Source organism: Lycorma delicatula, chromosome 12 (assembly GCF_047948215.1).
Source record: "Lycorma delicatula isolate Av1 chromosome 12, ASM4794821v1, whole genome shotgun sequence".
NCBI classification, from domain to species: Eukaryota; Metazoa; Arthropoda; class Insecta; order Hemiptera; family Fulgoridae; genus Lycorma; species Lycorma delicatula.
The window spans coordinates 56,128,536-56,144,021 of record NC_134466.1 but is presented as its reverse complement, the minus strand read 5'-3'; the positions used below and the strand labels follow the sequence as shown (position 1 = coordinate 56,144,021).

General features: G+C 31.1%; 1 protein-coding gene across 3 annotated transcripts in view; it reads right to left on the bottom strand.

Moving 5' to 3' along the window:
* LOC142332850 (uncharacterized) overlaps window positions 1–15,486 on the bottom strand; it is a 70,641-nt gene that overhangs the window by 41,773 nt on the left and 13,382 nt on the right. For all 3 annotated transcript variants that reach the window (XM_075379502.1, XM_075379503.1, XM_075379504.1), the window contains 5 exons: window positions 14,244–14,291; window positions 12,412–12,450; window positions 6,746–6,766; window positions 5,628–5,726; window positions 1,435–1,458 (listed from right to left, as the gene is read on the bottom strand). In XM_075379502.1, coding sequence (XP_075235617.1) covers window positions 1,435–1,458; window positions 5,628–5,726; window positions 6,746–6,766; window positions 12,412–12,450; window positions 14,244–14,291 — 231 coding nt within the window. The remainder of the gene's footprint in view (window positions 1–1,434; window positions 1,459–5,627; window positions 5,727–6,745; window positions 6,767–12,411; window positions 12,451–14,243; window positions 14,292–15,486) is intronic.

The window sequence follows — 15,486 nt, the reverse complement described above, 5'->3', positions numbered from 1 at the left end:
ATGAATGACTACTGATGAAACATTAACTTGATTTCGATTTACTGAAGTCACAAAACGGTGTTTGGAATACTCAAAATTCTTGGAGACCAAAGAAATGTCGTCACATGCAGTCAAATGTATAAAAAAATGACAATTTTTCCCTTCCGATAAGGATGGTGTTAAGGATGGTGTTGGACAGACTTTCAAATAGTATAAATGTGACTTCTTCTTACTACAGAAATTTTATTCGGTTGGTTGAAACTACCGAAAATTTGAAAACTACATCCAAAAAAAATTGACAGTGGTGTGTCAATTTTGCATGACTATGTGTGCACACATATTGCGAGCGCTTTCGTTGTTATATTCTTTGATTACAATTGAAAAACCCTTTGCTATTCACCATACAGTCCTGATTTGCACTCTCCGGACTTCAATCTCTTTCCTAAGCTGAAATAATATTGCTAGGTATTCATTTTAGCAGTTTTAAAGATTTATCGGCTGCTGTGACCCAGGAAATTCGACACTAACAAAAGTTCTTCTATTGTATCTCTTTAACAATAGATGATATACCATTGCCCAGTATCATTACAAAAGGGGGAATATATTGAAAAACAGTAAACTTGATTTAGTATATAAATAATAATTTTCTTTTAATCCTGATAAACTGTTCGTTATTTTAGTTGTGGTACAACTTACAGTTGTTAAATTACTTCTAAAAGTGGTTTATATTAAGTTAGTTTTAATTTTTTTGTTTTTTTATATTCAAGCACTTCATAAAATTATACCAAATTAGTTAAAAAATAACATATTTTACAATCTGTAAAAAATATATTGTTTGGAGAATATATTTTCTCATATAAAAAAGACCTTTACTTCGTATAAACTGTTCATTTTTTTAATATTTATGGATGAAGAACTATAAAGTCCTTAACAAATATATGTTTTTGTAAAATTTCAGTATATACATATGTAGAGCTTTTGCTTTATTTATTCACTCTAATGAAATACAGGATAGATTCAAGTAAATAACTGATAGAGTATTTAAAAAGTATTTAAAAGTCGATCTTGTCAAATTGTGCTACAAAACTTCAAATTCAAATAGATTTTGTTCAAATAAATGAATATTTGTAAACATATATAATAAATTCAATTTTTCTAATTAAAATTTAAATAAATATTCATTAGAATAACTAGGTTTAACGAAGGCCCTATTATGGTAAAGACTTTCAGAGGTGGCAACGCAAGATGCAATGAACATAGTCGATTGTAGGCTCATGCTGATTGTACGGTTAAATATATTGTATAGAAAAATAAAAATACATAAAAATAAAGAGGTTTTTAGATGAACTAGAAAAGAAAAGAATGTGTGTAGAAAAGAATGCATTTTGAAATCCGAATTCCAAAAATTATGGTATAGAGAATCAATGAATTGAATTTTATTTTTTGATTACTTACGTATTTATTATTCCTCCTTTGATCCTGAAAAAAAAAAAATATTAGCTTTGATTTAGTATAATTTTTTTTATAATATATTTTTTATTAACTAATATTTTCTTATTTTTTTGCGTGTATTGATGATGACTCTGTATTAAATATACATTGGCCAAAATATTAAAATGATTATTTCAAGAGAGGTTTAAGAGTCCTCTATCGATGACTGTTTCAATCGATAAAGAGAAAATAGTGTCAGTGTCATTAATATGACACAATTATTATTTTATTGTTTGCTTTGTTTGATTTGAAGATTACAAAGAAGGACTTAATTTCATAAATTACTAAATTACATCGAATGAGTCGTTCGATAGCTGCATGTATATCGATAAAATGACCTAAATTTATTGCATCGTATTCTTATGAGTTTTTGTAACCTCCGGGACCACCGGTGTTGCCTCAGAGGTTGAAATGAATGACAATTTTGGTGTGAAAATGCCATGCCTGACCGGGATTCGAACCCGGAACCTCTTATGAAAGGATTCTTATGAGATTATAACCTGGTGGTTGACATCAGTGTTCCATTACTTATAAAAATTATTACTTGATTCGTTTTTGTCATTGATTATTTAAATACAAAATAAGGCGAGTTCTAGTATTGAACTCCCCTGTACGAAGACTTACATTTAATTTAACTATATAATTAACTGATTATTTCTTACACTACTATCGATCTCTTATTTTATGTGGTATCAGAAACAAAAAAAAAAAAAAGACAATGATGGGTGAGACACCTATCTTATTTGAAAGTAGACAGGAACCGACACACAGATACCGGTATACGACTGCCTGAATTCTGTGATTCATCGTGTACGATACATTTAAACAGTGTACTGTTCACTGCTGAAAGAAACATCAATGTAGAATTACAAAGACAAGTCACCAGTGACGTATTTTCTTTATTTCATTCTATTACTTCCTTCTAATTACAATACTGTTTTTTTTAAGTAGTATTTTTCCACAATTTTGATTATGCAAAGGTTTGCCGAACCAACTTGTTGATGACCTGATATATAAGCTTCGATGATGTTGTATTGTAAAACGATAGAATATTATGAAAGGCATCCCTCTTAATAGCACAGTAAAGAAGAATGAATAAGTCACTTTATTAATTTTTATTTAAAAATTTAATTCTATATTTTTTAAGTGAATGTGTTATAATTAGAATCAAAAAAAAAAGCTAAACGAAAAATTAGACTTCTAATTTTTAACCGTATTACTTTTGTATTAAGTTATTTATTTTTGTATTATAGTATATCTTATTGTACATAAATGCAGTTTAAATTAAAATAATGTATTTATACTTATCTAATAATTTAATAGTAAAACCAGAATAACAAATGATAATACTACATAAATTTTTATTTAGTATTTTTCCTCCGGTTAAAACAGTTTTTAGTTTTAAATATTATTTCAAAAATAAGTCAAAAAAACCACTAACAATTTCAGAATATATCGTAGAATTATTATAAAACATATTATGATATAAAACAAAAAAATTAAAGGTTCATAGAATTAACTGTGATATTTGTTTTTGAAAACACTTTTACATTAGTGAAATAATACTTGATAGCTGTGGGCTTACGAACGTTTTGGTACCGGCAAGGTATGATTTTGTATGCAACACGGGTATATTGTGGGAGGCCTTTGGAGTGGTCAGAAATGTCCGGAAATTGAATGGCATATATAATAGGAGACTGGCGATAAGAGTTGCGCGACTACCGGACGGTATCATTGGATGCCTCACTGGTGTCACCTGGTATGCCACTGTTAGACCTGCTGGCCAAAGAAAGAAGAGATAGAACCAGAGATGGTAGAGAGACGGCGAGGGGCCGCTTGCTGGCTGACTGGCAGAAAAGGTGGCGGAGTGCGAAGGAGGGGCACTGGACCTACACCTTGTCCGAGAGGTGGCTGACTGATGACTGAGTCATAGACTGCATGGAGATGTGGACTTCGGGACGGCTCGGTGGTTGTCGGGTCATGGGTCGTTCGGGATCTACTTCTGCAAGATCGGAAAGAGAACTGTGCCAATATTGTGATGACGTGGATACGGTGCAGCACACCTTCTTTGTGTGCCCCAGATGGAGACAGGAGATACCTCGAGACAATTTGAACTCGCCGGGGGGAGTCATGCGGTTGATGCACTCTTCCGATGAAGGATGGACTGCGTGTGTCCGGTGGTTTAAAAGGGTGCTACAGCAGAAACTGATAGAGGAGGACCGCGAGGCGGACAACTGAGACGTCGGTTGAGGGCAGCGATGGACGCCAGCCTTCGAGAGCTGGTGGCGGGGGTGCCTCGACATTCTCGTCACGAATGGCTCCCGTGGGATGCTTCTTGTTGTCTGAGGCCGGCATAGCTGTGATATATGTATTCTGAGCTGTATATATTATTGATTGTAAATGGTGTCTGAATATGTTATATAGTGTATATATATGTAATTTTGTAAATAGAGTGTGAATGAGAAGTGTAAATATTTGTGAGGTGTGCCCGTGACGCGCGTGGTGGTCATCGGCGTCAATTCCAGCATTACGTTGCGAGAGAGAGTGGTTTTTTCGTGGGTCCCACTGCAGTAGGCGGTGAACCCCACACACCCAGTATTAACAGGCTACTGGGCGTTTGGCTGAGGCAAATTTTCCCACTTACGACGTAAAAAAAAAAGAAGGTATGATGCCGGCCTTCGTTGCGCGAGTGGTAGCGTCTCGGCCTTTCATCCGGAGGTCGCGGGTTCAAATCCCGGTCAGGCATGGCATTTTCACACGCTACAATAATTGTCATTCATATCATCCTCTGAAGCAATACCTAACGGTGGTCCCAGAAGTTAAAAAGAAATTATGTAAATCAATTTTATTAGCGCTAATTCTATAAACTTATCAAAAAGTCACTTTTTCTCAGGCAATCGGTACGGGTTTTTCTTTTGAATTCACTGCATCCATCACCTTTTATATAAAAAATATCGATATAATAATTATTGTTAATTTTAATTTTCTGAAGCAATATTGTTCTGCTATTATTACCAACCCAGTATAATTGCAAATTTATTTTTCTTCCACATTAAATTACAAATAATTTAATAAAAAATAATTTTTAATTTAAATTAAAAATAATATAATATTTAATTATAAAATGATTTTATATTAAAATCTCTATATACGCGCGTGTGTGTGTGTGTGTGTGTGTGTGTGTGTGTGTGTGTGTGTGTGTGTGTGTGTGTGTGTGTGTGTGTGTGTGTGTGTGTGTGTGTGTGTGTGTGGGTGGGTGTGTGTATGTGTGTGTGTGTGTGTGTGTGTGTGTGTGTGTGTGTGTGTGTGTGTGTGGGCTAAAAAGTCAGTAACATTTGTGATAGGTGACACTATTTTAGCATATGCATATTCAACTGTTGTTCAATTCATTTATTTATAATTATATTGATTATATAAATGTTTAAGTATAGAAAACTAGAATCTGTTTTTCTTTGGTGTTGGTGAAAAATAATAGGATATTACTGTAGTCCATGAAGAATCCCACATCAGATTTCCTAATAATATTGAAGAACAGGTGGGCCTAAAACTTCTTTTTCCTGTTTTAGCTTCTGGTAACTACCATTCAGATAGTACTTTATATGATGAATGAGGATGGTATTATGAATGTAAAGGAAGTGTAGTCTTATACAGTTTCTGGTCGACCATTCCTAAGATGAGTGGTTAATTGAAACCAAACCATCAAAGAACACCGGTATCCACGATCTAGTATTTAAATCCGTATAAAAGAGCGCATTCGTGTTATTTAATGCATTGAAAATTTTATTGTGCGGAATTGTTATGACATGGATTCTTCAAATCAAGATGACCAGAACGGCCTCAAAAAATTTACTTTTTAAAACTGGACATAACATTACAAACTCTATATTATAGAATGTATAATTCAGCAGTTAAATGCTGCCATGAATGAATAAAAACAGAATGACAATACAATAAATACACTTTTTGATTGCATTAATTATGTAATAAGAAGATACATAACAAGAAGAAGTTTAGTTATTTAGTGAGAAGGATATATTTTTTTAATTATTTTATATTAATTGTTTTTCTTACTAGTGATCGAAGATACTCACTTTAAAGCTCACTCTTATATTTATGATATTTACTGCAAAAATAAAGCAAATATAAAATATTCTTACACAATTTTATGCGGGATTAATTTTAAAAGTTTAAGAAGAGTCGGTACCAATTTTTTTTCTTTTTGCTCACATTTCTTCTGAAAAACTGTCAGCTGAATTCTGTAAGATAAAATTAACACAAAGGAAAGAATTAAAAATCATATTATATTCAATTTGTTTTTCAGTAAAAAGTAAAATTATAAAAAAAAGTTTTATTATTAACATTCCTTTCTAATTGATAAAAGTAAGTGCAATAAATAAATCTGCAGATATTTCATCAAAATATAGGGATATTTTTTCTTAGATTTTAAATAATAATAAATCAAAATTATAAGCAATATTATGGTAAAAAGGTATGTTAATAAAATAAATTAAATATTTTATTATGCATTTGTGTTATTATTATTATTAATAATAATAATAATAATAATAATTAAATTATGATGAAAAGTTAAATTAAAATTAAAGAAATGAACTGTAACTGAAAATAGCAATTTTGAAATTATGCCCAATAGTTAAGTTAGTTTCATCATTGGTTGGAAATAAAATGTACAATTGTAGCAGTTTTCCATGTAGATGAGGAGACATCTTCTATGAAAGATGAGGTTTTCTATCCCTTTCAATTTTCTTCATTATTTTGACCGTCATTTCCTCGTTCATTTCCTTTTCACCATTCAAGCAGTTCATTTTTAACCCATGGACTCTATTAACTGATCTAAATGGGTTAATGAGTGGTTTTGATGAAACTGGAAAAAATGAGGACTGTAACCTCATTTCAGAATATTGGCTTTTCACAATAATGAAATATTAACGTAAGCCCTTATCATCCATATTTACTAAATATAAAATTGCTCTACATTTTGCTTTGCCTTGTATTCCTTGCACATAACATTTTGCCATCCTGCAGCACACAATGTCTGATTGACTTACATCTGTTTCTGAATAAATTACTAAATTTAAAACATTAAAAGCTAACTTTTCTTTTTTTTGTGTGAAATCAAAGAGATGAGTAAAAAAAAGACTGATCTGGTAACTTACAAAATGGAAATTTTCTTTTAGTCACACATGATTTAATAATTGTAAATCTAAGGAGTTCTTAAGGTGTATATTTTATAAAAGTAAATGATACTGGTACTTACAAATTTTCATTGTAATATTCACTGAAAAACAAAGAAAAATATATGAAAACAAATACCTGATAAAAATATAAATAACTATGTGTAGGTCTGCAATTAATATTTTGTGATAATAACCTTTTTTAATTCCAGTCATTTTTAGCTTTTTTTATACAAAAACTTATGTACTCATGTTCACACTAATACCCAAATATAAGGGCTGTTGATGTTTTGGGATCTTTTACATCAGCACTATCACAAAGTCATAGGAATGAAATTGGTGTTATGACACAAATTTCAATTTCAATTGAAGGTTACAACCGATCTCGATTGAAGGTTATAACTATATGTAGTAGTAACCTTGATAATTTATTGTTGAGATTAATTATCTTAAGGTAACTAGTTGTGTTTGTGTAAACTGTGTTTTGTGATATTTCAGATAACCAGTATTCAGATCAGTGAATATTTTCTTCAAAACTGAAAAGACTTTTCTACAGGTTCACAAAATGATGAAACTTTATGGTAGTCAGGGTGAACCTTACACACTGTATTGAAATATTTTTATGATTTACAATAATATTTATTTATAAGATAATACCTCCTCTATGAATCATGAGACCTTGCCGTTGGTGAGGGGGCTTGAGTGCTCAGGGATACAGAGTAGCTGGACCGAAGGTGCAACCATATCGGAGAGGTATCTGTTGAGAGCCAGACTAAGGAATGATTCCTGAAAGAGGGCAGCAGCTCTTTCAGTAGTTGTTAGGGGCGTGAGTCAGGACGACTTAAACGGCCGTATCAACATCACTCAGTCCTCTGAGTACTGCGCAGCTGAAAGCAATGGAAAACTACAGCTGCTTTTTTTCCAAGAAAATGTGGCTCTCTGCATTTTCACATAGCAATAATGGAGGCGCCTTCCTTGGTAAAATATTCCGGAGGTAAAATAGTCCCCCGTTCGGATCTCCGGGTGGGGACTACTAAGGAAGGGGTCACCAGAAAATTAAAAAATAACATTCTACGAGTCGGAGCGTGGAATGTTAGAAGCTTGAAAAACGTTGGTAGGCTAGAAAATTTAAAAAGGGAAATGGGTAGGACAAATGTGGATATAGTAGGAATTAGTGAGGTTCGGTGGGAAGAGGAAGGCGACTTTTGGTCAGGTGATTTTAGAGTAATTAACTCAGCGTCAAATAATGGGCAGGCAGGAGTAGGTTTCGTGATGAACAAGAAAATAGGGAGGAGAGTGGAGTATTTCAAGACGCATAGCGATAGAGTCATTGTAATAAGGATAAATTCAAAACCTAAACCGACAACGATTGTTAACGTCTATATGCCTACAAGCGCCCATGATGATGATGAGGTAGAATGTGTATACGAAGAGATTGATGAAGCAATTAAACACGTAAAAGGAGATGAAAATTTAATAATAGTTGGAGATTGGAATGCAAGCATTGGAAAAGGCAAGGAAGGAAATATAGTGGGTGAATACGGGCTGGGCAAAAGGAATGAAAGAGGGGACCGACTTATAGAGTTTTGCACGAAGTATAATTTAGTAATTGCCAACACCCAATTTAAAAATCATAGTAGAAGAATATACACTTGGAAAAAGCCAGGCGATACTGCAAGGTATCAGATAGATTATATCATGGTTAAGCAAAGATTTAGAAATCAACTCGTGGACTGCAAAACTTACCCTGGAGCAGACATTGATAGCGACCATAATTTGGTGATAATGAAATGTAGATTGGGGTTTAAAAACCTGAAGAAAAGGTGTCAGATGAATCGGTGGAATTTAGAGAAGCTTGAGGAAGAGGAGGTAAAGAGGAATTTTGTGGAGGACATCGCAAGAGGTCTGAGTAAAAAAGATAACGTAGAAAATGTAGAAGAAGAATGGGAGAATGTTAAAAAGGAAATTCTTAAATCAGCAGAAGCAAACTTAGGCGGAATAAAGAGAACTGGTAGAAAACCTTGGGTTTCAGACGATATATTGCAGCTGATGGATGAACGTAGAAAATATAAGAATGCTAGTGATGAAGAAAGTAAAAGGAACTATCGGCAATTAAGAAATGCTATAAACAGGAAGTGCAAACTGGCGAAAGAAGAGTGGATTAAAGAAAAGTGTTCAGAAGTGGAAAGAGAAATGAACATTGGTAAAATAGACGGAGCATACAGGAAAGTTAAGGAAAATTTTGGGGTACATAAATTAAAATCTAATAATGTGTTAAACAAAGATGGTACACCTATATATAATACGAAAGGTAAAGTCGATAGATGGGTGGAATATATTGAAGAGTTATACGGAGGAAATGAATTAGAAAATGGTTTTATAGAGGAAGAAGAGGAAGTTGAGGAGGATGAAATGGGAGAAACAATACTGAGATCTGAATTTAAGAGAGCATTAAAAGATTTAAATGGCAGAAAGGCTCCTGGAATAGACGGAATACCTGTAGAATTACTGCGCAGTGCAGGGGAGGAGGCAATTGATAGATTATACAAACTGGTGTGTAATATTTATGAAAAAGGGGAATTTCCGTCAGACTTCAAAAAAAGTGTTATAGTAATGATACCAAAGAAATCAGGGGCAGATAAATGTGAAGAATACAGAACAATTAGTTTAACTAGTCATGCATCAAAAATCTTAACTAGAATTCTATACAGAAGAATTGAGAGGAGAGTGGAGGAAGTATTAGGAGAAGACCAATTTGGTTTCAGGAAAAGTATAGGGACAAGGGAAGCAATTTTAGGCCTCAGATTAATAGTAGAAGGAAGATTAAAGAAAAACAAACCAACATACTTGGCGTTTATAGACCTAGAAAAGGCATTCGATAACGTAGACTGGAATAAAATGTTCGGCATTTTAAAAAAATTAGGGTTCAAATACAGAGATAGAAGAACAATTGCTAACATGTACAGGAACCAAACAGCAACAGTAGCAATTGAAGAACATAAGAAAGAAGCCATAATAAGAAAGGGAGTCCGACAAGGATGTTCTCTATCTCCGTTACTTTTTAATCTTTACATGGAACTAGCAGTTAATGATGTTAAAGAACAATTTAGATTCGGAGTAACAGTACAAGGTGAAAAGATAAAGATGCTACGATTTGCTGATGATATAGTAATTCTAGCCGAGAATAAAAAGGATTTAGAAGAAACAATGAACGGCATAGATGAAGTCCTACGCAAGAACTATCGCATGAAAATAAACGAGAACAAAACAAAAGTAATGAAATGTAGTAGAAATAACAAAGATGGACCACTGAATGTGAAAATAGGAGGAGAAAAGATTATGGAGGTAGAAGAATTTTGTTATTTGGGAAGTAGAATTACTAAAGATGGACGAAGCAGGAGCGATATAAAATGCCGAATAGCACAAGCTAAACGAGCCTTCAGTAAGAAATATAAGCTGTTTACATCAAAAATTAATTTAAATGTCAGGAAAAGATTTTTGAAAGTGTATGTTTGGAGTGTCGCTTTATATGGAAGTGAAACTTGGACAATCGGAGTATCTGAGAAGAAAAGGTTAGAAGCTTTTGAAATGTGGTGCTATAGGAGAATGTTAAAAATCAGATGGGTGGATAAAGTGACAAATGAGGAGGTATTGCGGCAAATAGATGAAGAAAGAAGCATTTGGAAAAATATAGTTAAAAGAAGAGACAGACTTATAGGCCACATACTAAGGCATCCTGGAATAGTCGCTTTAATTTTGGAAGGACAGGTAGAAGGGAAAAATTGTGTAGGCAGGCCACGTTTGGAATATGTAAAACAAATTGTTAGGGATGTAGGATGTAGAGGGTATACTGAAATGAAACGACTAGCACTAGATAGGGAATCTTGGAGAGCTGCATCAAACCAGTCAAATGACTGAAGACAAAAAAAAAAAATAAGATAATAAATTAATCCTTAAACAAATATTATTACTCTATTAAAAAATAGGTAATAAAATTATATGAATCAATATAATACATATGAAGGAAAAAAATTATGAAGATCTCTCCACAAACACATTTTGTGAATGTGAAATATTAATAATATATAGCCAGCGTAAGAATAACTTCCCTTAATTCTTTACTGAATTCATTAACGTTAACATTTTATTATTAAAAAGCTTGTTACAATAACTGTTCAACAAAATCATGTATAAAGTTAAAGTAAAATGAAAAAAAATAGTAAAAAGTTTCTGAAAATTGTTAAAATTTTACGTTAAAGGTGTCTTAATGTACTTTTATTGATTTGATCTATAAATCAGAATTTTAAATTAAATAGCATATATTTTATGAATCAAATGTTACACTAATAGACAAAAAAAATTGTTTTTTATGTTTCACTAAGTGTGGTACGATTTCTTGAATTGCTTTTTTGCATACATTACAGATCTGAAAATACAATATTTTATCACTCTTAGTTTTAAATAAATTACGCTTAAAAAAAACATAAAGGGAAAATATAGTTAAAATCTGTAAAGTTTATAATTTTGCATGGCCCATACCTGTGTTAGAATGATTTTACTGATGCTTTTCTTTTATAAATAGCGTCAGGCATATCCTGAATTAATGTCCAACAGTAATAGGCTAGCATAGTAGTATTCCATTTCTCTTTATGGCGGCTTTCCATCATTGAACTGTCTTTATGGAAACCTTTACCGTGTTCGTCACTTATGTCTCCGAGGTTGTCGGGGGGAAAAAATTCACATGTGAGTAGAGAAAATGTATTTTGAAAGATATATTACATCCTATAGCTCTGTATGAAGTAAGAAGTTAAGTAACAATATCGTGGTAATTGTCGGATTTTTGTTTGACGAGAAAATGTAGGAAATGTCTTTAATTGAAACCCAAGTTGCACTTTCTACATTATTTAACATAATTATAATAAATATTTTATTCACTTCACTATTTACACAACCAATTCTGAAGGATCCATTAGCTAAGCAGTTAAAATGTACTGCATTAATTATTTAAATATGTTTGGTAGTATACTTAATTTCATAACAATCTTATTAATTAAAAGTAATTTTTTTTGGTTTTTCATTTTATTTTAACTAATACACAGAAAATAAGTTGTAGTTTGTACTATAAAGTTTTATCCTATACACATATAAAAAATAATTGTAATAACAATAATAATTAGGGCAAAATGACCAAAGCAGTCGATGTCCATCATCTCAAAAAAAAAATGAAAATTAATTTAATATACTTGTAATTACAGAAAAAATTATAAACAAAAAAATACAACCAAAGTACAAAAAAAAAATATGTATATAAACAAATAAGCCATAAAACCTTTAAAAAATTAAACCAAAGAAAAGAGATAGAAAAATAATAAATTGTTTAAATTAGGTAACAGAGAAAAAAGAGGAAATAAAAGATTGTTAAAATAGGGTACGGAAAAGTCTTAAAAGAAAAGGAAAGGAATCTTTGTTTAATAATACAAGTAAAAGATGAACATTATGTATTAAGTTTTATTCTTTGAGTGTATACAAGAAGTAATTTTAAAGTAAAACTATAGAAGGAAACGGAAAAGGAGTAACTGAATGAAGTTGAAGTTAACTGCATTTTAGAGGAACTATTTATGAGATGAAAGAGAAGGGAGAGAATAAAAATGAAAGTAACCAGTTTGCCCCTGTTTAAAAATAATTCTTTAAAAAAGAAATAAACATCATAATTAAGTCAATTTTAACTAAAATTGTTAAGACTACTTACTGGTTTTTTAGTTTTTCAATTTTTTTATCCTTAAAGAACCTGAATATTAAAAAAATATTATTTATTAAGCTATAAAATAGGCTATATTAATAAGTTAATAGTAGTCTAAAAATGAAAATAATAAAATGCAGGAATCTTTTGAAAATTCCTGCCTAAATACTATTTAGGATCTGTGTTCAATTATTTTTCCTCATAACAGTAACAATTAAAAAAAAATTACTTCTAAAGAATTTTTTATTCAACATTTCTTCTAGTTTTCCATGTTTTTTCTGCTACTGAATCAATTTATTTTAACTCCATTCAAAATTTGGACCGTTTGCAACAGAACTAAGATTGATCTTGGAATAGTTTGAAGAATATATATTCCTGGATTAATATAGAATTACTTTTGCATCTTCTCTCCTACCAGAAGATAAAATGTACCTGCTTTTAAATGTAAGCTGTTTTTTTTTAATATATTTAAATCGTGTAAAACAGGCGATTGCATAAAATCAATAGAATTCATAATAAAACATCAAAATATCAGCAATATGTCCCCAAAAAAAATTCTGTTTTATCTGGTAGCAGTACAAAATCCCCCTTAGGGCTTACTTGTTCATGAGGAAAAGATAGCTCATATCCTCGCTAATAATAGGGAGAGATTTAAATGTAAAAAAGAATTACAAGGCTATAATTTATTTAATGAGCCAAATGAAGTGAGCTACCATTTATTTTCAGTGCAACCTGCTTTGACTACAATACACATGATTCAGTACTCAGGAAACTTATTGATTCCAGAAGAAGAGTTCTTTCTGATGACTGTTGACTTGCCCTCACATAGTATCAATGATTTCCTCGTTCAACAATTTCTTAATTTTGCCAAAGAGATTATAATTATGTTGTAGTAAATCTGGACAATACGAAGTTTGGGTAGTGCAGCTGCTCAAGCTCTTGTAGTTTTTCATAGTTTCAGCATTTAAAGGCAAACATTGTCCTAGTGGAAACCAAACTGTGAATGGGATGATTTTATTATTGGAATATATTCCCTGTTTCACTATATTTTTTAAAATCATGGCATACTATTGAGGAGTGACATTTCTTAGTTTGAAAGGCAAGGTAGAATATTACCCATGAATTCCAAATGGTTACTGTTATTTTTCAAAATGAAAATGTGATTTTTTCTATCTGTGATGGAGGTGAGCTTAAATATCACTACTATATTTCATTGAAAGTTATTATACAGAGTTGATGATCTGACTCTATGCTTTTCTGCTGCAGAAACTATCATATTGTAATAAGAACAGCAACAGATCTTTTTTTTTACATTAAGGCTGCAAAATCCAGAGAACCGATTAATTTTTTTCTACTCTCACATCACTTAAAAATTTTCAGAAATTTCTGTAATAGTCATTTGTTGACATTTATGAATAAGCCCTTTAACTTCAGTCTGTTGTCACTTGTATTATTATTAATACTATGATCATCTTTGATTTGATTTTCTAGTCCTATGTAAATCAGAGATGAAACTACCCTTTTTGCAAGCTAATAAATAATTCCTACTTATACATGTTGATTATGTGGATAACAAACAGCGGCTGATTTTGTGATGATATGTTTGGTCATATACATCTTTAATATCACAGCATGAAAGTTCTTATTGATATTGGAATCTTACTTTATCGGTTCAATATAACACAATTGCTTAATGATTGATTCTCTTGGGCATTTAACATTGTAAGAAAAGATATACTAATGAAATTCCTAATTAATTATTTTTACTATAAAAAAATTAAAAAAAGATTAAAAAAATACTTTAGAAAAGTGTAAATACTAGTTTAAGTACATATACTCACCCCAGAAAATAAGTTGCTTTAATTTTGTTATACATTTCATATATATAACTGTAATTAATAGACAATCATTATTAATAAGAATTTAATTGTATAATCTAATGTTCAATAATCTACATTTAACATGGTTTTATTTACACACACACACATTATGACATCCATAAATCATGCAATAGCATTTAAGAATAAACATGCAGTAATGTATTCACATATCTTACAGGCCAATTGCTGGGGAGAGTCAAATTCATTAAAAATTAAGCTCTAAAACTTCAGCTGTGATAACTCTTAACCAATAATGAAAATGAAGTCATCAATCAATTATCAATAATTAATTAGGCTAAATAGGTTTTTTTCAAAATAAGATTTTGACATCATTCAAGTAAAATTAAACTGATTTAAAATAATCAGCAAATGTCTTTTGTTTTTTGCATGGGATTTTTTTCTCCATAGAAATAAGCAAAAATTATATGTGAATCCATGTGAAATACTGAATCAGTATCCAAGGTAGAAAGTAGAATATTGAGCTTGAAAAGCAAAATATTTTGAAAATCTTTACTTCCCATGGTTTTTCCTTTTTGTTCATTGTAAAATGGATTTTCAAAATTAACATTTTTGAAATTGCAAAATATTAATTTTCCTTTAGGGAGTATTTAAAAGGCTAGAAGAGGTATAGAGGTTAATACCTGATTTTCCTCTTTTAACTTCCTTTAGAAAGTATAATATCATAAGAAGTGAAATGTGATTTTTACTAAATGAGTTTTACTAATTTAATGAAGAAATTTATAAATCACCCATAATAATATTCTCGTTAATCTGTAAATGTAGACTTCATTTTGAAAAATAGTATTTTTTTAAATAAAAATAAAATATTTTTGTATTAAAATATTACTTTTTATTATTAAGAAGTCTAGTAAGGAAGACTAGTGACAACATAGTCTGATCTTCTTACTCTATGTTAAGTCTTACTTATCCATGAAAGCAGCTGTGTCTATAAAAATAACATTCCTTGAACATTACAGTACTTTAATACTTATTCTGAGGGAAATAGATAGTACAGGCACAAGAAGAACTAAACTTATTTTAATATTACATTTATAAATTGTCCATTCTTAAATCTGATCGTTTCATATGTAACGTTATTATGTACACATATGTAGATCAAGAACAGATACATGTGTTATTCCATGAATACAAAAGGAACTGACCCAACATTTGTCTGGGTGGATTAAGGAAAGCAGTGATAAAA